This window comes from Bufo bufo, chromosome 5 (genome assembly GCF_905171765.1).
Source record: "Bufo bufo chromosome 5, aBufBuf1.1, whole genome shotgun sequence".
NCBI classification, from domain to species: domain Eukaryota; kingdom Metazoa; phylum Chordata; class Amphibia; order Anura; family Bufonidae; genus Bufo; species Bufo bufo.
In genome coordinates this window covers 258,813,080-258,838,155 of record NC_053393.1, presented here as the reverse complement: position 1 = coordinate 258,838,155, position 25,076 = coordinate 258,813,080, and the positions used below count along the sequence as shown (strand labels likewise).

Sequence of the window (25,076 nt, the reverse complement as noted above, 5' to 3'; positions counted from 1 at the left end):
CTGGGCCCGGGGCAGCTGCCCCTTTTGCCCCTTGTTAAAGATGGCCCTGGCTGCAGATCACACCCAGCAAGGTGCGTGTGAAGCAAACACTAGCCTGTGGACGCTTCTAAAGGAGCCCTGAGCCTGCATGACTTTATTGTAGATGAGCATGACTTTATTGTAGATGACATGAACTGATTACTTGTCCCGGCTGCGATCCAGCTGAACTGAATTGTAAGTTGGCTGGAACAAGCAATAAACCGTGTTGAAGTGACTCTGTTGTGTCCCTGCCTGTCTTTAAAACTGGTCATAGGAGCCCACGGCATTACATATGGTGGAGGATGCAGGCAGACCACAGTGTTCGCATGTCCGGATTAAACCAGCAAAGTTCTAACCTAGGCCAGCAGCTGAGATGGCGGAAATACTGAAGCAGCAACAACAGAACAATGTTCAGCAACAGCAGGCCTATGCACAACAGCAAAAGACCAACAGCCTGTTGCTACAGCAGAATGCGGCCCTGAGGGAGACACCACCAGCGGCGACCCAGCTCCAGCCAGAGGCCCAGGATAAAGTTCGGTCAGCATTGAGGAAGATGACTCCAGAAGACGACGTGGAGGCCTTTCTGACAGTTTTTAAATGAACAGCAGAGCAGGAGACTCTGCCGCCTGACCAGTGGGCTGAAGTGGCTCAGTTTCTGGTGGGGGATGCACAGAAGGTCTACTTTGACCTCAGCCATGAGGACGCTCAGAACTATGGCTTAAAGGTGAGGTCCTGGCCCGCATGGGGGTCAATACATATGTGCGAGCCCAGAGAGTGTACCAGTGGGCGTTTGTAGAGTCTCGGCCTGCCAGGTTGCAGGCTTATGATCTGTTGCACCTTGCAAAGAAATGGCTCCAGCTTGAGTCTTTCGGCCCAGAGCAGATGATAGAGCGGGTGGTGGTGGTTTGGTTTGTGCGTACTCGGCCAGTGGCCATTTAGCATTGGGTGGGTCAGGGGGACCTGAGAAACCTCGACTAGTTGGTCAGCCTGGTTGAGCGGTACATTGCCACCCATGATTTGGTGCAGGACACTTCTCAAAAACAGGTGACACCCCAACCCCACTTATAGAGACTGGGAGAAAGTCCCAAGCAGGGGAAAATGCAACCCAAAGGCCCACTAAGCGTGCCCCGTGGGCTCGTGAAGAAACATTTATACGATGCTGGCGGTGCCAGGGGCCTGGACAAAGGGCTGCTAACTGCCCTTTGACCACTGAACCCATGGACTGCGGGGTTGCACGGCGGTCCTCATTCTACGCCAGGCCTGTCGGTATCACAGACACCCTGCTGAGCGCTGGTGAACCTCCAATGTGCCAGGTGTCTATTAACGGGTACCGAATTAACGCACTGTTAGACTCCGGGAGTCTAGTGACCCTAGTACACGGGTCACTGGTTTGTCAGAAAAATCCCTCTGAACAAAAAGTCTCTGTTATCTGTATCCATGGGTATAAAGTATCCGACGGCGATGGTTGTCATGGCCATGCTGGGCTGGGAGGTACAGCACATGGTGGGAGTGGTAAAGAATCTTCCATACGGGGCTATTTTGGGAAGAGGCTTACCCAAATTCTGGACCTTATGGAAGGATGGAGTGAGATCTCTTGTGGAGAAAGACTCTCTGGGTCCTGAACCCGAAGACCCCGATTCCGGGGTACCAGCCATATGGGTCCCCATCATAGGGCCACAGCGTAACCACAATATGCTTCCCCTAGAGGTATTGGCCGGTGAGGCAGCAGAGGCCACATCTATACCGGAGCTAGAGGTGTCCCGGGACAGGTTCAGGACCGCCCAACTCCAGGACTACACTCTGGTACGGGCCAGAAAGAGAGTGACTATAGTCAATGGGGTAGCCCAACAACTGGGCGCAAAAGTGGTGTTTCCCCATATGGCTGGTGTCTATGAAGAGGTTAGGAGGTTCTGTGAGTCGTGTTCAGAGTGTCAGTGTCAGTCCGGGGCCACTAACACTTTAGTGGTGTTGGACTATGCGACTCTGTATCCGGAGGCCATTCGTCTCCGCCATACCTCAGCCAAACTTATTGCCAGGGAACTATTTGCCATGTTTTGCTGCATTGGGTTGCCCAAAGAGATCCTTACGGATTTTATGTCCAAAGTGACAAAGGAGTTATGCAAGCTGCTTCGAATCAAGCAGATACATACATTAGTGTACCACCCCCAAACAGATGGGCTAGTGGAAAGGTTTAATAAAACCCTAAAGAGTATGTTAAAAAGGGTATTGTCTCAAGATGGGAAGGACTGGGATATGTTGCTGCCATATTTGATTTTCGCCATCCGAGAGGTACCCCAGTCCTCAAAGGGTGTTTCCCCGTTCGAACTGTTATATGGCAGACATCCCAGAGGCCTGCTGGACATTAGTAAAGAGACATGGGAGCAGGAGCCTACTCCTCATAAGAGTGTAATAGAACACATTGCAGATATGCAGTACCGGATTGCATCAGTAATGCCCATTGTGACAGAACATCTAGTAGAGGCTCAGGCAGCTCAGAGCCGTGGGTATAATAGAAAGGCCACAGTTAGGACCTTTTCCCCAGGAGATAGAGTTCTTACCCAGTACTCGTACCCACTGCTGAGAGTAAGTTTCTGGCAAGTGGCAAGGGCTCTATGAAGTTCAGAAATAGTGGGCGAAGTTAATTATAAAATATATCGGCCTGGGCGGAGAAAACCAGAATAAATATATCATGTAAACTTGCTAAAGGCGTGGAAGGACTGAGAATCACACTGAGGCGCTGGTTAGGACTAGTGTAGACCATCCAACATCAGTCCCGACAAATGTCGGAGTAAAAATAGCAGAAACCCTGTCAGAACAAAAACGGGAGGTCAGAAAGTTAGTGCAGCAGAATAACAATTTATATACACTCACCTAAAGAATGTCTCAACAGAAATCGAGACTCATCAGACCAGGCAACATTTTTCCAGTCTTCAACAGTCCAATTTTGGTGAGCTCGTGCAAATTGTAGCCTCTTTTTCCTATTTGTAGTGGAGATGAGTGGTACCCGGTGGGGTCTTCTGCTGTTGTAGCCCATGCGCCTCAAGGTTGTGCGTGTTGTGGCTTCACAAATGCTTTGCTGCATACCTCGGTTGTAACGAGTGGTTATTTCAGTCAACGTTGCTCTTCTATCAGCTTGAATCAGTCGGCCCATTCTCCTCTGTCCTCTAGCATCCACAAGGCATTTTCGCCCATAGGACTACCGCATACTGGATGTTTTTCCCTTTTCACACCATTCTTTGTAAACCCTAGAAATGGTTGTGCGTGAAAATCCCAGTAACTGAGCAGATTGTGAAATACTCAGACCGGCCCGTCTGGCACCAACAACCATGCCACGCTCAAAATTGCTTAAATCACCTTTCTTTCCCATTCTGACATTCAGTTTGGAGTTCAGGAGATTGTCTTGACCAGGACCACACCCCTAAATACATTGAAGCAACTGCCATGTGATTGGTTGACTAGATAATTGCATTAATGAGAAATAGAACAGGTGTTCCTAATAATTCTTTAGGTGAGTGTATATAGTGAGGAACAGAAGTATTTGAACACCCTGCGATTTTTGCAAGTTCTCCCAATTCACATTGTAGGTGCATTCCCAGGAAATTACATTGTATGATTTTTAAAAGAATTTATTCGTCTTTCACTGCTGAACATAAGTATTTGAACACCTGAGAAACAACAAGAATTCTGGCTCTCAGAGACCTGTTACTGTGCCATTAAAAAGTTCACCTCTACTCCACTCAAAGGCATTCCGTTATTCATTCCGTCATAATAGAAGTTTATGGAATGCAAAACGGATCCGTCCCGTTTCCGTTATGCAGGAGAGGACTCCCCTGCATAACGGAAATGGGACGGATCCGTTTTGCAGCCCATAGACTTCTATTATGACGGAATGAATAACGGAATGCCTCTAAAGGCATTCCGTCATAGAATTGCGTTCTGGTCCGTGGTAACGGAATCCATAACTCAATTCACCTTCTACCACCAAACGAAGTGTGAACGAATTTCAAAATATGAAATTCGCTCATCACTAACCACAACCACTACCCCCAAAGCCAGACTGCATCCTGGACCACAAATAGGCACATGGGCTGGATTGATCTTTCAGATCAAGTTCTGAAGCCCTACAGTGCCACACGAAAGACAAAACTGTGGTACAAAAAGCTGGCCATGCACACTGTACAGATGGTGCTGTACAATGTGTACATGCTATTTAGATCTAGAAGCCCGACAAGAACATTCCTACAATTTCAAGAGGTGGTGATAAAGGCCCTAATTCTTACAAATCAATCAATGGAGGGCCCCAGTACTTCTGCAAGTTACGGTGCCCGAGTTTTACCAGGGCAACATTCCCTGGTGAAGTCCCCCAAACAGCGAGGAAGGGATGCCGGACGTGTTCTAAAAGGGGGATAAGGAAAGACACCATATACCATTGCAAAACCTGCCCTGAAATACCTGGCCTGTGTATAAAGGATTGTTTCAGAATCTACCACTCATTCATGGAGTATTAATTAAATTTTATCCTTAATGTATCCTGTAATTTTACCACCTTATATCTCTAATTTAGTAGTACATATTTATTTCTGTAAAACACCAGTTTGGTCAAAGGTGCCCTTTCCACCCCTTAAGATGTTTGAAAAGGGGTGCACTTTCCAAAATGGGGTCACTTCTTGGGGTTTTAAATTTCCGGGGACCTCAGTAATTTGTTTTACATGCGACATGGCAGCTAAAATCCATGTCTGCCAATTCAGGCCTGCAAAATCCATATTTTGCAGTTTGCCTTTAGAGCCCTGCTGTGCGCCCATACAGCAGGCTACAAGCATATATGGGGTGTTTCCAGAATAGGGAGAAAATTGGTAACACATACTGTGGTGCATTTTCTCCTCTTACCCCTTGTGAAAGTGAAAAATTGGGGGTCTGCTAGTAATTATTCATTTTTACAAATGTGTGCTTTGAAATGCTTTCATAAGTCTTCTGTGAGACACCTATTTGCTGAAAAGTACCCTTTCCACCACTTAAAATGTTCGTACGGGGGTACTCTTGCCAAAATGGGGTCACTTGTTGGGGTTTTTCATTTCTGGGGACCTCAGGAATTTATTTAATGCGACATGGCACCTAAAATCCATGTCTGCCAATCCAGGTCAGCAAAATCCATATTTAGCTGTTTGACTCTAGAGCCCTGCCATGCGCTCATACATAATTTTTTGAGCACATGTGGAGTGTTGGCGTATTCATGGGGAAATGGGGAACAACATGTGGTGTGCATTTTGTCCTGTTTCCCCTTGTGAAAGTGAAAAATGTGGGTGGGGTATTTTTATAGCAGAGTTCTTTTAAATCCTTTGACAGGGTGTAGTTTCCGGAATGGGGTCACTTTGTGGGGGTTTCCACTGTAGGGGTACACCTCAGGGTGTCTTCATGAGACATAGCTCCCAAAAGCCAATCCTGCAAAATCTATCCTCCAAAAGCCCTATGGCGCTGCTTCCCGTTTGAACCCTGCAATACGCTTATACGACCATTTTTTAGCACATTTTTGGGGGGTTGGAAACTGCAGAATCAGGGTAATAAATATTGAGGTTTATTTTTCTTTTAACCCTTCTTATATTACAGAAAAAAGGAAAGAAAATGGAAAACTTAAAAATTTCTGAAATTTCACCTCTATTTTTCTTTAATTCTTGTGGAACATCTCAAGGGTTAACAAAGTTTGTAACATCAGTTTTGAATAATTTGAGAGGTGTAGTTTCTACAATGAGATCATTTATGGGTGGTTTCCATTACATAAGCCCCTCAAAATCACCTTATAACTAAATTGGTGCTTAAAAAAATGGTTTTGGAAATTTTTAAAAGTTGCTTCTAAAATTCTAAGCCTTCTAACATCCTATATAAATGAAATTTACAAAATGATGCCAACATAAAGTAGACATATGGAAAATTTAAGGGTACTTTCACACTAGCGTTTTTCTTTTCCGGCATAGAGTTCCGTCCTAGGGGCTCTATACCGGAAAATAACTGATCAGGCATATCCCCATGCATTCTGAATGGAGAGTAATCCGTTCAGTTTGCATCAGGATGTCTTCAGTTCAGTCGTTTTGACTGATCAGGCAAAAGATAAAACCGTTGCATGCCGTATCTCCGGCGGAAAAAAAGACTGAAGACTTGCCTGAATGCCGGATCCGGCATTTTTCCCCAAAGGAATGTATTAGTACCGGATCCGGCATTCAAAATACCGGAATACCTGATCCGTCCTTGTGCTGACTAACCCCCTTTTACTTTGCAGTTTGTACTGGAGGTGTTGCTGACTCCATTTAGAATTGCACACCTGACTAGCCTCTCTGCCCAATAGGCTGATTTTAATTGGTGCAAGTTGTGTGCCCGTGGCCCTTACCTGGACACAGGCCTCTCACCCAGTTAAGCCAGTACTCTCTGCTCTGCACTGATGAGGGACAATCACCCCGAAACAGCTGTCTGCAGATGAGGTGCTGGCTTATTTAATATCTAAGTCATGTCTCAAGGCTTATTTTAAGAGCTGAACATTGACTTATAGGATAGCTGCCTTACATCTGGTGGCATTAGAGGCAGAGATTGTTAAGAGCTCATTTGCATCTTCCCTCCCTTACTTTATGTGGTAATAACTTTGGAACGCTTTTACTTATCCAAGCCATTCTGAGATTGTTTTCTCGTGACACATTGTACTTCATGATAGTGGTAAAATTTCAGTCAATATTTTAAAAAAAAAAATTAAAATCCCAAATTTACAAATAAAATGGAAAAATTCGCAACTTTACGAATTTCTATTTCTCTGCTTTTAAAACAGATAGTGATACCTCATATAATAGTTATTACTTTAAATTTCCCATATGTCTACTTTATGTTTGGATCATTTCTAGAGATGAGCAAATTTCATATTTTGAAATTTGTTCACACTTCGTTTGCTGGTAAAAGGTGCATTGCATTATGGATTCCGTTACCACGGACCATAACGCAATTCTATGACTGAATGCCTTTAGAGGCATTCTGTTATTTATTCTGTCATAATAAAAGTCTATGGGCTGCAAAACTGATCTGTCCCATTTGTGTTATGCAGGGGAATCCTCTCCTGCATAATGGAAACGAGACAAATCCGTTTTGCAGCCCATAGACTTCTATTATGACGGCATGAATAACTGAATGCATCTAAAGGCATAGAATTGTGTTATGGTCCGTGGTAACAGAATCCATAACGCAATTCACCTTTTACCGCCAAATGTGTGAATGAATTTCATAAGTGGAAATTTGCTCATGTCTAATCATTTTGTGAATGCCATTTTATTTTTTGGGGACGTTAAAAGGCTTAGAAGTTTAGAAGCAAATCTTGAAATTTTGGGAAAGGGGCTTTTTTATTTTTATGAAAAACACTTTTTATTTTTGTTGCACTCTGGGACTTTAACTTCTGGGGTCTTATCCCCTCTGCAATGCATTACAATACATCCTGTATTGTAATGCATTGCCTGTTAACTTTTATGCTGACAGCCTGCCTGTGAGACCCTTCCTAAGGGGCTGGATCTCACAGGCTTCCGTAGAAGGAAAGCTCTGATGTTCTCCTATGGAAAAAATTGTGCTGCCTTCTTTGCCATCGGGTCCCTGTCACTGACCCGATAGAGATGCGGAGGGCACCCGTACTCTCCGCAAATCCTCTGCATGCCACGGTCAGCTTTGACCGCAGCATATAAGGGGTTAATACGCTGGCATTAGTGTTTTCACCGATGCCAAAGTATGCAGCAGGGGCTTGGCTGTCAGTGACGTCCAGGCCCGTGCTGCTAATTGGGCGGGCGCAGCTCCTGCACCCCCCAGCCCCCCCCCCAATGTACGACGCGGATCCTATACGGGTTAATGGAGGCCATTATGGCACCAAGAGTTGTAAAAGGCAGAGTGGACTCAGCATGCATGTGGAACCTGCATTCCCTGTATTTTATGGTGGCCAGTATGGCACATAACAGGTAGGATTTAGTGTTAGGTTCCAGTCTTATAGGGATTGCCTTGACACCGGCAGACGGGCACAAACAATTTTGTACAAAATGTATTTGCCAATAATCCCAAATTTATAAAATAGGCATAGTATTAGCACCAGAATATTTTTGCAGAATAGGTTTGCAGAGTGCTGTTGCATTATGTTTTTTTTTTCTTTGTGTTTCTAGCCATGGCGACGTGCACCTGCACATTGGGATGCGCTGACTGACCCCCTTTTTCTTTGCTGGCCTGATGGAGGTCACGCTTTTGCCATGAATGGGAGCATATGGATATATTTATCATTACATTAAACGTACACTGTAAGGGCAGTGTGAATAGACACTTAGTGCTCTTATGGCATGGTTAGATGAACCATACAATGCTGTTTGAACATTTAAATTGGCACCTTCATTATGGCCTTATTTAAAGCAGGATAATGACACTATTCATTGGCAGCATAAAGAGGTGGGTGATGCCTTTGTTAATGTTACTTACGGTTTCATGTTAAATATGTCCCTGTATCCTGCTGCATTCAGATCTTTAACCTTGTGTTTCTCAGCAGTAAATTTTTCTTTAGTCCAGGTCATCTGAACTCTCTCTGGTGCTGCATTACTTGATCTGGCAATCACTGCAGAATGTGATGCAGTATTCCTGTCGTGGATAAGCTGTGCCTGAACAAAGTAAATAAAGCAGAAGAGAAGATATAAAATGAGGGAATCAATGAAGTGTCAAACGTTTCCATTGACTTCGATATACTACTTAAAGGGGACCTGTCATGTTGAACATGGTGTTTGAGCTGTAGGCAGCATGTTATAGAGATGGATGCGCTGAGCAGACTGATATATAGTTTTTTGGAAAAAGATTAATTTATATTCTGGGCTTTGAAGTCAAGGAGATGGTCCTATGAGTGACTGACGGCTATCTCTGTATGCAGTTGTAGAGGGAAGGCTGTCAGTCACTGATAGGACCACCTTCTTGACTTCAAAGCTCAAAATGAGCAGGAATTTAGGTGATTCTTTTTCCACAAAACTATATATCAATCTGCACAGCTCCCCCTGCTCTATACCATGCTGCCTGCATATTATAATGCATTTTCAAGGTGACAGATTCCCTTTAATATTTTGACAATTTTAGCTGCTTAACTACAAGAACACACTTTCAAACCTGCAACTGTAATACAGTAGATTTTTTAATCTAGTAAAATAAAACATTTATGTTATACTACTGTAAAAAAATAGAGCACCTTACATTTTACATGTAACTTTAGTTCAGACCTTATAATAAGGACCCCAGCAGGACTTGGTGAGCATGTTCATATTTTACTCAGGATGGTTGTTAGCACCAATGAAACCTGGCCAGATGCCAGGGTCAGGTAGGCCCAACATGAATAATGAGATTGGTAAACATGCATTATATGGTTAACCTCAGGGTGGAGTAGACAACGGGTCAATTCTGACCCAAGGGCCTATATATTCCTGGAGCCAGCTATGATTTCAATACTATATTGTATATATGTATATATACAAGATCAAATGACACAGATTAAAGAAAATATTCTGGCAAAACTCAATCTGTGTTCAAAACGTAGAATGAGGTGCCTGGACAGTGAATAAGCAGGCCTTCCTCATAGCTGGATTTCCACAAATGAAGTCAACAGGAAGATCATTTTATTACATTTTCAGAGGTTACATGGTTTTTGTTAGTTAACATCCAGCTTTTTCTATTGTTAAACTATTGCAAATACAAAATTCATACATATTTAAGTTAAGAGGTTGTCTTAATTCATACAGTCTACAGCTGTATGCCCTATTAACGCATATGTACATCAAAGAGCTGCATCCCCTGCTGGGGTCCTACCTCTATGATACATATCAGAGAAGTGCTCTGTACAATCCAGCCACTCCCCATACACCTACCAAGGAGTTACATGGATTACCATTCATTTTTATAATGATATGAGTGGGAAATTGCTGCTTTCCCTGGCAATACCCACAGGACCCTTGGCACTCAGCTGATCATCACACCCGTTTCTTCATTAAAAGGGGCTGTCTGCTGAAAGAACCCCTTTAAATCACATGGGCATATTAAACGATAATTGTTGTGCTATATAAAAAGGTTCTTCAGTTTATATGAAAAGGTGTTAAAAGCATTTTACTTGTTTAAATTTTTTTTTACTTCCTCCTCTCTTCTTGAGCTTACTCTTCTCCTATGTCGCTAGAAGGCTTCCTGCAGTGTGGGGCCACAGTTTCCGATTAATTAGCATTTGTCTTTCCACATCCTTATTAGCTTGAATTTCTGATCTAATCCTTACATACACAAATTGCTTTTTTGGAACACTTTATGGAGTTTACTAGAAGGCAGTTTATTTAACCAATCCAGTGCAGCAACTTGGAAAAATGACGGAGTAGATATAACACAGTAATTTTCAGAAATGTTATCTCTAGTAACTAATAATTCAAAGGGGTTGTCAGGCCACATCATTTTAATCTAATTTAATTTGCAACACAAACTACAGTACTTCTTACATGGCTCGACAACCCCTGGACAATAATAATAGCACAACACAAAATGTACAGCACAATGGGAACATGGCATTAGGACGCTGGGAAAGTGGGAAAACATTTGTCAAATGGTAAGTTTAAAGAGCCAGAGTATGATCAGATGCAAACAGACTCTACTGGTGCAAGGCAAGACCATTAAACTAGAATTAGTGAAACTGGTTTACAAGGATTTAGGGCTAAAATATTCCAAACATAAAAATTCAATGTCCTACATGAGAAGAATTATACACACATAAATGTGCATTGCTTACCAAGTTCTACATACATTATATATTTTACTAATCCTCTTGTGCAAAATTAACCATTACAATTCAATTAATTAACCCTAATTATGGTTAATATTTTAAATACAAATCACATATCCATACATGGACACATGTAAAAACAAGCACTTAAAAGCTCTGGACACCTTCGGATCATATTCTTTTATTTAACTGCATACATTTTGAGGTAAAAAAGTCATTTATGTTAAGGGTACACCACTGCATGCAGCAAAGTGCTGCACACCTGCAGTGACCGATGGCTTCATGGTTTTGCTGTAAAGTTGTGCAACCACTGGCTGCCAGGGGTGGGCATGGCTTGGTGCATGTAGACAGCCACACCATTTGGCAGTACCATCAGAAGTTTTCATTTGAAAAGCTGGATGATTTGCTAGTGATATTACAGACAAGGGAGAGGGGATGTGTTTCTGGATCTCTCTGAGACTGGAGGTAGTAGTCAGATTTTGGGAGATATGAGAGCAAGCTGAGGTGGTCTTTCCTCCTGGATTTGCTTCAATATGGGAACTTGGAATATCTGTAACTATACCTGCAACTTCATGTAAGACCTCCAATAAACTGCTCACCAGCGACAACTGCTATTGCTCAGTGCCTATCTTAGGCGGTCACGGACCAATTTTGTGACAGCAATTATAATACATTTATTATTCTTGATATACATGATTTAGCTTTCTTTAAAACATTAACCAGCCTAAAGATGTCACTGCAGCAGCTCAAATGGAACAAGGAAAATGAACATTAACCAGAAAAGTGTTTCACTCTCTCAAACCAAATAGAAGAAAAGAAAAATACTTAGGAAAAAATAAAGTACAATTTATTAAAGGGAAAACTCTGGCACTTTAATTGTTTCACCAAGGAAAAACTGCACAATGGGATGACAATGCCTGTACTACCTCATTAAGTGGTTTGTCATTAGGTAGCAGAGAGTAAGAGTCCTGCGCCACTGGTCGTGGAATAGAGTAGATTTTTCTTCTAATTGAACCACGTGACTCATCTGTAATGCTCTGGATCTGGGACATAAAGATTGTCCAGTGCACATTACATAAGATGATTAGAAGGTTTCTAAAAAGACAATGTAATTGCTACAGAAAAGGATCCTTGAGAAAGTACAGTTACACAACAATTGGCAACTTATGCAATATCAACACATTGTTTAAGAATGAAAGGAAATCACAGGCTAATATTTTAGACGAACAGTAAAAAAATATAAAATCACACTATATTGAACTTCAGTAGGTTGTTATATTAGTGCATTCTGCAGGCAAGTGCCAGTCCCTTAGGCTAAAAAAGCATACTGCAAAGGAACTGCAAAGCTTCTGTGACATCTGTTGCACGTCATCATATCTACTGATTGTCAATGTAGTTGCATAACAGATAGTTGCAGACAAAGTCACACAAATGTTTTGGTCACGTGACTTTTATTAGAAAATGAACATTGTAAACTGGACTTTAAAGAGATTTCTGGGAGTACAATATAGATTACCTATCCTCTGGATAGATTATCAATATCTGATTGGTTGGAGTCCAACACAGCATTGCTGTCGATCAGCTGAAGACGTGTGTTGTGCCCTCACCTCACAGCATACCAAGCACAGTGCCACAGATTGTATAGTGGCTGTGCTTGATAGTGCAGCCAGGCACATTCACTTGCGAGGGATTGAGCTTCACATAGGCCATGTGACCGATGATCCTAAAAGATAGGACATCAATACTGTACTCCCGGAAAACGCCTTTAAGAAAGGAAAAATGCATACTAAAAATACCATTCTATTAAGCTAAGAAATAGCTAATTGACTGAATATGTTTCAGAGCTTCTGTTTATAACTCATTTACATAGTAGGAGAAGTCCCAGTAACAGCAATGTACTCTTACCAACCATTTGTAGGATGTTTTCCAGTTTACCTATATGTGTCTGAATGATCAGAAAATGATGACATCAAAAAAGTTTTTTTTTTTTTTTTTTCATTACATTCATTATACTGCTTAGTTCTGCAGTGCAGTTGTTTGCATGATGCCAGGGCTTGCTGTGGGAATCAAGAATGTTCCCATGATTCATCTCTCCTCTCACACACACTGCCTCTGTTTACAGATGCATGCATGCCCTGTGTGAGTTAGTGTTGTAATTGCTCCCTTTCTTCATAGAGAACACAGGTTCTCCTAGTAAGATACCCTTGTGCTACTGACATAGCAGAATCTGCTGTCAAGCGCCCAGAATGTAAAGCAGTCCCCCTTGTGAGGAAGGTGGGGAGAGTGAAGAGCTAGGACAGAGCAGCGATAGCAGGCAGAAAAAAAGGATAGGATGTGTGATATCTAGTACTCCAGGGAAGGGTAAAGTGGAGATAATCATATGCATGTGATGTCACACAAGCAGGAAGGAAGCACCAGGAGCATTGTCATGTGCCTGCATGTGAGACTGATCTACAGAGGGATTCTGGATACAGGCAAGTCATTGGTTAGTAACATATAATGTATTAAACCATGTATCCACAAGTTTTAAAGACAGGTTTTAAAAGCTCTTGCACTACCCCTCAAACACATTGAAGACAGGCCCAGATTTACGAATCGTAAAGATGTCATAAGCTTAGACATGCTATCTAGACCTGCACCAGATTTATCACAGGGGCACGGGCTGGATGATAAATCTGGTGCATGGACAGACAGTTTTCTCTCACCCTATACCAACTACTGGTTGTCTTACTTTGAAACAGATATTTATGCCAGAATTGTTCCAGCATTTGTTGGCCCGTCCCCTTTCCCACAAATCTTTGCCCATTCTGCTAAGCCCTGCCCCCTTTTCGAGCATGCCGGAAAAAAGTGTAGAAACCCTAAATGCGACAAATTATGCCATTTTGGGTCACTGTTTTAGTATTTTTTTATTTTTTATGTAAAATCTGGTTTAAATAATTATCAGAAAATCCAGACAGTATTAGATCTGTATTTTAAAAAAAAAGGAAAGTGGAATTCCAGTTGATGTGGGGGGTTGGTGCCTATCTGCTATTTACTTTCTTCAGTGTTGGTAATTTTTAGCTCTGCTCCTTCATGGCACAGATATGGGTGACTGCAGTGGTAGTGTAATCTGTAAATGAAGCTTGAGGTAGTCTGAAGCACACTTTCTAGTGGCTCTAGCTGCCATTCTGTCCCACCCTATGCCTTTACATTGCAGCTGTGTGTGCTCAGACTGGCTGCATTTGGAGTTCCACTTTAATGAGGAAACAATGAACAAATACAATTTGAATTTGAAAAGAAGATTGCAGAATGGAAACTAGAAGTCTGCAAAGGAAGAAACAAAGTTTAAGAAGTTTAGAAGAAAAGACAGACAGGAGTACTCAGAACAAGCTTTCTCCAAAATGACCATCTTACAAAATTCCAGCCCAAAAGAACCGATTTGAACCAGGAAGCATGTAGTTCATACAGCGTCTCATAAAACTAATCAGAATTCTGGTAGTTAATAAAGGTCATACTTCATATGTGAAGGAATACAACTAGATTAAAGAGACATTATGATGCATTAGCATGGTTCAGATCCACTTAATAGCAAAAGGTGGTGATGCGGTGGTGATGGGAGCTAGGGGAGACATGGCCCTTGTTCCACTTGGAACTACTCATGGGTTGAGAAGAACTGGAACAAGCGTGATGCGAAATGTGTGTCGAGGTGTCTGATCACTGGTCGGTAATATGTTTACTTATGTAGCTCTGCTGCTTGTAGGTTTAGACTTTAATCAAATGTGACCCTACCGCTTGACTGAGTGTGATTTTAGAGGTAATATGTGTTGCACTATGCACTTTATTATGTAATGTTACCATATGATAGAGCGGCTTAGAGATTTGGGATCCCCTTATTATGTTGTGGTCGTACTGAGTCCACAGGGATGTTATATTGTCACTACTGACAGTGAATTTTATGTATTTGTGTATGTTTGTCATCGCCATTTACAGTCTTTTATATTTTTATGTGAATAAATTAAGGTTATACATTTTTCTGACATTTATGCAGCACTGCGTTGTTGTTTTTGTATTGGTGTTTCAACAGTTGTGGTTGGAGACGCGGTGTACACCGGATAGGAGCCCTATTGTGTATTGGGGTTTTAAGAACTGGAACAAGCATAAGGTCTCGATCTGTCTCCAAAGTGATGGCATATTGCTAGGATGTGACATCACTTTCTGTCCTCTCTGACCCCTACTGTTCCAGTTTCAAGTTTAGTGCTAGTTTAGTGTTGTGTCCACTTTCAATTTTCTCTCTACAGCAGAGCTCCCAGGAACCCAGCTGGGCATGGAACTGCAACACGTCCCCATTCACTTGAATAGGACTGTAGTACAGCTCCCTGCACAGCAGTAAAAGGAAAAAGACTCTGAAGGAGATGCAGTGGGGGTCCCCGAGGTCAGATCCCCATGATTATAAAGTTATCCTGAGATATGTCTATCACTTTTTAAGATGGGAATACCCTATGACTGCATAAATGGCAACAAGGAATAAATGGCAGCAAGGAATCTCTGAAATTCTGTTACTGGATGAAGTGCCTGGTGAGGTTGTTTTGTTGGGCATTGATCCATTATATCTGCGGAACTGAATGTACTGGTTTATAATTGATATCCATATTGATGAGTTTCTTTCCCCCAGCACTCTCCATGATGACATGTATACAAGATATTTGGTTGGATATTAATTACGAACTGGATATGATTTAACTGGTATTAACCAGAAATTTATTTAACCCCCTATATTCTGATAAATTATGATTTTATTACAAGACCCGGAGGCTCGTATTGCTATTCTCCTTCTTTACTTCTGACCAATAGCAGCAAAGAAAACATAAAAATATTGAAACATGTCATCAGCCCCTCCCCATAGTCTCTCTATAACACGCCACACCGCCTGCAAAACCTCCTCTTTCTTTGCTGCTGACCGCAGAGATAAGTACCTGTGATTTATTGAGCTGTATTTGTTACCCACATATCTAGTGTTTTAATGTTCATTTTATCTGTATTTTATCTTTTCCCCCCTTTCTGGGGCTGTTACAGAGTGTATATTACACAGGTTTTCTTGTCCCTGTGTTCTTACTAGGTTTTTTATCGCCTGTTTGGTTACCAAGGAGTTAATTCGGCGCCCCCCCCCCCCCCTCTCTGTATGTGGAGCGCTTGCACCCTTATCTTATCTTAGCCTTACTGTGACCTTCTCCTGTTCCTTGCCGGACTTCCCGCCGCTTCTTACCTCTTCAGGTTTCTTCTGCTTTATCCCCTTTCTTACTGGCCTGGGGCAAATCCCCATCACCAGTACTTATTCCACATCTGCTTATTAACCCTCTACTCCCCGATCGCAGCATATAACAGGGCTGTTCACTGATACAGTTTCACAGCCATATCTTGCCATCAATAAGTTCAATATGCCAAAGAATGTGCATAGTGGCCAGGGCCCTGCAGAGGAGGAAATTCCTCTAGCTGAATTAACCCCTTCGGGGGAGGATGGTCATACTCTGACCCCTGGTAATCAGTCCTTTGATATTCAGGCGTCATTGTCAAACGCCATTGCTGCGGCCATGGGATCTATGACTTCGGTCATTTCCCAAACAATTGCCCAGGCCCTTGCTGCCCATCCTGCTACCTCCCAAACCCCGCAGCCCGTCATGGTGTCCTCACCCACCGGGCCAGGGCCATCTGCCTCCAGAAAACGTAGTAAAGGTGATGATGTTTCCACCAATGTTGGCGCGCTTGGTCCGCGCAAGAGAGCCTGTACGCGTCAGGCAGAACGCACGCGCAATTGGAAAAGTGCTAGAGCACTACAGGATGTGGATTCCGACTCTGATATCGGATCCGATGAGGAGGCCATGGATGATGCCTTTGATGAGGCAGAGGAGGACCCATCAGGGGTCATAGATGATAACCCCCTACCCGGGTGTAGCTCCCTTATGTCCGCTGCAGAAGGTATGCCTGCATCATTAACGGACCCCTCTGGGGAACCCTTGTTCGACCCAGACTCGCTCCACCACCCCCGCTCGGCTGAGTGGTTACCATTGGAGCACGTCTCCAAATATTTGGAGGCTAGAGTGCGCTGTCCTCTTTCCAAAGAGGCTCGCAATAAGCTTAGGGCGGAATGCCCCAGACCCGTCATCCCTAACAGGGTATGCGAGACTCCTGCTGTTGACCCCAAAATGACGCAGTTCCTCGCAAAAACCAGCTGGAACCCGCGTAGGGGTCTGGAGTCGGCGTTAAGGTCCTGTCAGGACAAGCTCCTGGACATACTTGGGCCGCTAGCCAAACTATTTGACCTGGCGGAGGTAGCAAAGGCAGAGAACAAACAGGTTGACCCTGTGGAATTGCGCGAATGGGTACAACGTGCCATTTGCATAGCAGGAAACGTGAATACGTCCCTGGCTATAGAAAGGCGGAAAGCCATTCTTTTCAAAATCGAACCCAAGCTATCAAACCTAGCTCTTACGGAGGCAGGTAAAGAGGCCCAGGGCCTATTATTTGGAGAACCTTTTATTAAGGATCTTGGGAGGTTCGTTGGGGCTTTCACTGCCCTTGACAAGCCCCAAAGCTCCATGAAAAGAGTCTTTCACGGTAGGGTCTCTACCAGGGCCGGCAGCTTTAGGGGCCGCCTGTCCGGCCGTGCCCAGTTTCAGTCCCCAGGGTTCGGGTCGAGGCTCCTTTTCGCAGAGATCTACCTTCCAGGAGCACAGACGGGAGCCGTCATCTTTTTTCCCTTCACGAGGAGGTTCCTGGCGTCCAAGAGGATATAGAGGAAATCCTAATTCCAGACGCCCCTACGGTGAGTCTACCAACTCATTCCAGTTCTTTAGATGCTTGTGTAGGGGGCAGATTACGTCTTTTTTCTCCAGCTTGGTCCCGTATCACCTCAGACCAATGGGTCCTATCCACGGTCAGGGGTTTCCACATCGAGCTGACATCCTCCCCGCTGTCCATCCCACATCCACACCTTGTGGTGCTGTCAGCGGAAATCCGCATACTGGTCGACTCAGAACTGTCGGATCTTGTCCGCAAAGGGGCCATAGAACCAGCTCCTGTGTCCCCTTACAGGGTGATCAGCAACATATTTCTAGTGGCAAAGAAGGGGGGCCAACTTCGCCCCGTAATCAATTTACGCGCCCTCAACGCGTTTGTCAGATACCGCCATTTCAAGATGGAGGGCATCCATCTCCTTCGGGACCTTCTACAGTTGGGCGATTGGATGGTCAAGTTGGACTTGAAGGACGCTTATCTTACTGTCCCAGTAGAGGACGCGTCCAGGGATCTTCTCTGTTTCTCTTGGCAGGACAGGATTTGGCGGTTCACGTGCCTCCCATTCGGCCTCTCTTCAGCTCCCTGGTGCTTCACCAAGCTGATGCGCCCGGCTATGGCATGGCTACGCAGAAGGGGAGTTCGCCTCATCGTATATCTGGACGACATCCTGATCATGGCTCAGGATCGGTCGGTACTGCTGAATCATCTGCATTGGACCATGGATCTTCTGGCGGTTCTGGGTTTCCTCATCAATCAGGAGAAATCTTGCCTCATCCCGTCTCGCGAGATGGAGTTCTTGGGTTTTCTGGTGGATTCCACGGCGGGAACACTCAGCCTACCTCCGGCCAAGGTTCGGTCAATACGGAAGGAATTGTGCAGAGCCAGGTCATCTGCCCAGATCCCTTTACGCCAACTAGCCAGGATCATCGGTCTGCTGGCCTCTTCTATCCAGGCAGTTTTTCCGGCTCCGCTTCACTATCGGGCCCTTCAGCGCCTGAAGATTTCCCACCTACGGGCGGGAGTTTCCTACGCGGATTGGATCTCACTGGACGAGGAGACCAAGGAGGAGCCTTCCTGGTGGATCCACAATCTGCAGGCTTGGAATGGCAAGACTATCTTCGGCCATCGTCCGGATTTCGTGGTGGATTCGGATGCCAGCCTGTCAGGCTGGGGAGCTCATTGCGAAGGGATTACAACTGGAGGCGGTTGGTCAGAGGCCGAGGCAGGATTCCATATCAACGCGCTGGAACTGTTGGCGGGATCTTTCGCGATCAAGAGCTTCACGAGGGACACGGCCAGATCCTGCATCCAATTACGCATGGACAATGTGTCAGCGGTGAGGTACATCAACGGCATGGGCGGAACCCGTTCCACTATCTTGTCTCGTTTGGCGAAGGATTTCTGGGACTACTGCCTAGACAAGGAGTTGGTTGTTTTGGCGGAATATCTTCCAGGGGTCCAGAACATTCATGCGGATTGGAGTTCTCGATATCTTTCCGATTCCAGCGACTGGCAGTTAGATCCAACGGTTTTCCGTTCATTAATGTCAGTTTGGGGCCCTTTCTGCATCAACTTCTTTGCTTCCAGTCTGAACTCACAACTAGACCGCTTCTACAGCTGGCGCCCAGACCCGGAAGCCGAAGCTGTGGACGCGTTTCTGCAGGATTGGTCCAGAGATCTGCTCTACGCATTTCCTCCATTCCAGCTGATTCCCAGGACCCTGATTCAAGTACGACGGTATTCGGCGGATCTGGTGCTACTGGTTCAGTTTTGGAACTCCCAGTCATGGTTTCCCCACCTTCTGGAGATGTTGATAGAGATCCCGTACCTGCTCCCGACATCTCAGACTCTCCTCCGAGGTCCGAATCACCAATTACACCCTCTTCTCCTGGACGGATCCCTGCGCCTGTTGGCGTGTCGGATTTCAGGGGACCCTGGGAGGTCCCAGGTGTTTCGGGAACAGCTAGAGTCCTTTTGGAAAATGCATGGGCCCCAGGCACCAGAAGATCTTACAGATCAGCCTGGGGATCTTGGGCTCGCTGGTGCGTGGCTAGGAACTTGGATCCCGTATCGGCACCTGTAACGGAGATCTTACATTTCCTATCTTCTTTGTTTGACCAGGGCAAGGCTTATCGCACAATCAGCCTGTTCAGGTCGGCTATTTCTGCTTCCCATCAAGGTTTTGATGGTACTCCTGCGGGGCAACATCCTTTTGTATGTCGTCTCCTGCGCGGTTCTCGGATGTCTCGTCCTCCTAGGCCTAGATTTTCTGCCACTTGGGATGTATCTTGTGTCCTTTCCTTTTTATCTTCTTGGCCTCAGAATACGGACCTTTCCCTGCGGCAACTGTCGGCGAAGCTGGTCACTCTTTTTTGTCTTATTTCCTGCAAGCGGGTTTCAGACGTCCGGGCTTTGGACTATGATGCACGCTCGTACACCCCGGATGGGGTCTCCTTTGACATCTCTAGGAGGACTAAGACCCACATACGATCGGTCGCTTATCCTGCTTTCCCGGCCTCGCCTTCTCTTTGTCCCGTAGCGTGCCTGAAAGAATATGAAGCGCGTACTTCTCTTCATCGGTCACGAGAGTTTCCGCAGCTTTTCCTGTCTACCATTCGTCCTTTTGCCCCAGTGACCACTCCCACGCTGGCTAGGTGGATGAAGTGGATCATGGAGCTGGCGGGCGTGGACACTTCTATATTTTCGGCACATTCTGCTAGGGGGGCATCTGCTACCTCTTTGGCGGTTTCTGGTGCCAGACTGGAAGACATTTTGAAGTTGGCGGACTGGTCCAGAGTATCCACGTTTAGGGAATTTTATTTTCGGCCAGGTCCTCACGTTTTCTCAGCAATTATTGAGAATTTGTCTTAACTTTGAACTTGCAATACGAGCCTCCGGGTCTTGTAATAAAATCAGGTGATTTTCCTATTTCATGACGTAAAGTCATGATTTTATTAAAGACACGGAGGCGAGTATTGCCCACCCTATGTTTTTTCCCTCCCTATGGGGTTTTTAAAATAGACATGATTTGGACTGTATATTATTTGCATATTGCTTTAACTCTATGAGTTTTTTCCTGAGTAGGTTTGTCGCAACCATTTGTTTTGTGAATGCATGTCACAATTTGCTTCTATCATGGTTCTGTTTTTCACCTTGTTTCAGGTTGAGATCGGCCTAATAGGCGGTATCCTGTGGTCTACATCTTGGTTCGGAGGGTCGGCAGTTTGGTTCCAGCCGATCGTGTGATGTGGACAGCTTCAGGAGATTCTTCAGAGTTGTTCCTGTTGTTCCAGTTCGCTTCCGGATGGATGGCGCTTTTGGTTCCAGGCTGTTCCGGTTCCTGGTTGGCGGTTCTGTTGGACTTTTCGGTTTGGACTTACAAAGAAAGAGGAGGTTTTGCAGGCGGTGTGGCCTGTTATAGAGAGACTATGGGGAGGGGCTGATGACATGTTTCAATATTTTTATGTTTTCTTTGCTGCTATTGGTCAGAAGTAAAGAAGGAGAATAGCAATACTCGCCTCCGTGTCTTTAATAAAATCATGACTTTACGTCATGAAATAGGAAAATCACCTGATTGCTAATTAAATTTTTTGGGTGTCCTATAGTTGTTTTTTTTCTCCAAACGTGTGTGTGTATGTGAACAGAGAGATGGAGATCATCAGCTGCCAGGCTCCAGGAAAAAAACAGGCTTAAATAAACATGGAAAAATGAAATCACCCAAAAATTTGAAATCCATTACAAACTAACCACAGATTTAAACAAATAAGATTACCTCTCTCTCTCTTTCATTCTTAGACAGTTGCATTTGCTTAAGCATTTGTGATCTCTGTTCCATCATCAGCGTCTTCTCATATGTAAATGCAGAAATGTCATTTTCAAACTGAAAAGTAGATGTATAAGAAATGCAAGTCAATACGGTAATACTCTATAACGCATAAGGCAAAGGTCACAAAATATACTCCCATCAGAAACTATGTACAGTACTTCTACTACTCCTCAGATTAAAGGGGTTCTCCGGGAATTAAGAAAATGAAAATACGTAAATATAACTTTATTATAAATATATTCCCAAATACCTTTCATTATTTATAATGGCTTAATTGTCTGGGGAGCAATCATCAGGGGAAACAAAATGGCCGATGTCCTATTAGTACACACAAAACCTGTCCTGATCACGCATGTGGACAAGTTACTTTACAACACTGAGGTAAAGAGCTGCCTCATCCTCCTCTCCTACTTGTCAGGGATTATGACCCTGAATCAGATGATCCAGTTTAATATGATATTTTGCTGAATCTTTGTGGAAGCGGAGTTCATGAGGAGACATGAAGTACAGAGAGGATGGACAGGACAGACTGTGGTAATGGTCCTCTTTAAAGGGAGTGTGCCATATACATTCTTGATTCATGCCCTCCCTTCCCCCACTGTGCCACCACAAAGCTCCACTGTAATTCATTGTCAGGACTCACAATCAGAATGCCCTCTAAATTATGTACACAAGCTCAGCAGTCCTAAAATTGTATTACAGTAGAGGCATAGTAGGGAAACACAAGAGGGACCAATCCAGATATAAATAAGATCCGGTGTCAGTGTCGCCAGTACTACAGATTTTAGTGACTAATGTACATGAGAGATTACCATCAATAGTTAAAATGAAAGAATCACCTATTTATTTATTTTTTACTAACTAAAAAAAAACATATCCTAACAAAAGTAATTTTGTTTTCTAATCTGTGTTCATTTATGGATTAGATTCTATATTATGAGGCTCAGAGGCCACAGAAAATGGCAAGATTTCAGTATTTCTTTAAATATAGATCACATGTAAACTATAAACCACATCTACAGTGCTGCCCATAATTATTCATACCCCTGGCACATTTTGACTTAAAGTTACTTTTATTCAACCAGCAAGTAATTTTTTGACGGGAAATGACATAGGTGTCTCCCAAAAGATAATAAGACGATGTACAAGAGGCACTATTGTGGAAAAAAAAACATTTCTCAGCTTTTATTTACATTTGAGCAAAAAGTGTCCAGTCCAAAATTATTCATACCCTTCTCAATAATCAATAGAAAAGCCTTTATTGGCTATTACAGCAATCAAACGCTTCCTAATTGTGGACCAGCTTTTTGCATGTCTCCACAGGTATTTTTGCCCATTCATCTTTAGCAATGAGCTCCAAATCTTTCAGGTTGGAGGGTCTTCTTGCCATCACCCTGATCTTTAGCTCCCTCCACAGATTCGCAATTGGATTCAAGTCTGGACTCTGGCTGGGCCACTCCAAAACATTAATGTTGTTGTCTGCTAACCATTTCTTCACCACTTTTGCTGTGTGTTTTGGGTCATTGTCATGCTGAAATATCCACTGGTGCCCAAGGCCAAAGCATTAGGTTCCCACCACCATGTTTGACAGTGGGGATGGTGTTCTTTGGGTTGAAGGCGTCTCCTTTTCTACACCAAATGAAGGAAACATCATTGTGACCAAACAATTCATTTTTTGTTTCATCTGACCATAACACAGAAGACCAGAAGTCGTCTTCTTTGTCCAGATGAGCTTTTGCAAAGGCCAAGCGAGCTTTTGTGTGCCTTATCTGTCACTTTTGGCTTCCGACCACGTCCTCTGAGATTTTCCACAGTGCGGAATAGCTTGTATTTTTTGCTCAAATGTAAATAAAAGCTGAGAAATGTTTTATTTCCACAATAATGCCTCTTGAGACACCTATGTCATTTCCCGTCAAAAAATTACTTGCTGGTTGAATAAAAGTAACTTTAAAGGGGTATTCTCAACATGCTGTTTCATACTTACCTGCTCCCGGCGCGCTGTCCACTTCCTGGTTTCGGCAGGGGGCGGGCTCCATCTTGATTGAAGTCTTCTCCCGGCCGGGCCACGCGCTGGACTGAACGCGCACGCCGCCGCGCATGCGCCCTGGTGACTTCTTCCTGGCAAGTATTCTATACTGGCCAGGAAGAAATCACCATAGCGCATGCGCGGCCTCGGCGTGCGCTTTTGGGACTTCGCGCGGCCGGCTGGGAGAAAAAGAAGAAGTCGCATGCGCAAGAGCGGCCACCGCGATTCTGGAGAAGAGCGGTGGCCGTAACCAGGGGAGACAGAAGACAACAGTCAGGTAAGTATATGTTTATTTTCTTCTAAGGGGTGGGAATTAGTTAAATATATTTAGAAAAATGATCACTGTTAAATCATTAACAGATTTAACAGTGATCATTAAGATGGGAATACCCCTTTAAGTCAAAATTTGCCAGGGGTATGAATAATTATGGGCAGCACTGTATATAGTAACTTGTAACACTTTTTGTCATAAATGGCTTAAAAAACCGGGCTATCATTGCTCAACCCAGTGATTGGCTGTAGTAGTGATGTAGTGTGCACAGAACATCACAACTGCAGCCAGAAGGACCAGCAGCAGCAGGGAGGACTGGAGTACAGCGCAGGAAGCAGCAGGAAAGGAATAACTATTGCTTCTATTGTTATTTAAGACCATTTACAGTGGCTGCTAGAGTTTTTATTTAACTTGTACAACCCCTTTAACATCCAAAAAGAACAGTTTTCAGGACATCTCATAACACCCATCTTAAAGGGAACCTGTCACCGGGATTTGGGGTATAGAGCTGAGGACATGGGTTGCTAGATGGCCGCTAGCACATCCGCAATACCCAGTCCCCATAGCTCTGTGTGCTTTTATTGTGTAAAAAAAAAAAACGATTTGATACATATGCAAATTAACCTGAGATGAGTCAGAGCTTGAAAATATGACTCTTCTCTGGTCACACAAGTAAGATATGACTCTTTTATGTTAATTTGCATATGTATCAAATCGTTTTTTTTTTACATAAAAAAAGCACACAGAGCTATGGGGACTGGATATTGCGGATGTGCTAGTGGCCATCTAGCAACTCATGTCCTCAGCTCTATACCCAAAATCCCGGTGACAGGTTCCCTTTAAATGTTAATTCAAATAGGCAATTTACAGTAAAAGTACAAAAAAAATAAAGAAATAAATAAAACAAACCATTTCAACTACTTCAACTTCAGCATTCAAGCGGAGATGATACAGGAACATCTGGAGATCTTTTTTCATCTGAATACTGTTATCATCCATTTGGGCAACAGTGAAAATCCGCATCCTGCACTTTCTCCATACCTTTGGAAATAACAGCAATGATAAATAATGGTGATAAACTATAGAAAATTTGCTAATGTAACCATTCAAAAGTGTCGCTATATCAATTCTCTTAGCTTTATTGCACTTTGTCCTAAGTATACTTTTCTATTCTGGTGTCTTTTTCTCCTGTTTAAAGGGGTTCTCCGGGCTTTTAATATTGATCACCTATCCTCATTGCTCATGCTGTACCCAATCTCCACTCCTTTCTGTGGCCAGCACCTCCCTTGCTACTCTGATTGACAGGGCCAGGTAGTGGCAAAGCAGTGAAGATGGAGCTGGACACAGAAAGGACTGTACCTAGGGTGCAATAAGAGCA

The 25,076-nt window shown here is 43.8% G+C and overlaps 1 protein-coding gene across 4 annotated transcripts in view; it reads right to left on the bottom strand.

The window, feature by feature from the left end:
* Positions 1 to 25,076, bottom strand: part of SLC12A7 (solute carrier family 12 member 7) — a 408,366-nt gene that overhangs the window by 12,761 nt on the left and 370,529 nt on the right. For all 4 annotated transcript variants that reach the window (XM_040432155.1, XM_040432156.1, XM_040432158.1 and 1 more), the window contains 3 exons: positions 24,608 to 24,739; positions 21,348 to 21,455; positions 8,494 to 8,669 (listed from right to left, as the gene is read on the bottom strand). In XM_040432155.1, coding sequence (XP_040288089.1) covers positions 8,494 to 8,669; positions 21,348 to 21,455; positions 24,608 to 24,739 — 416 coding nt within the window. The remainder of the gene's footprint in view (positions 1 to 8,493; positions 8,670 to 21,347; positions 21,456 to 24,607; positions 24,740 to 25,076) is intronic.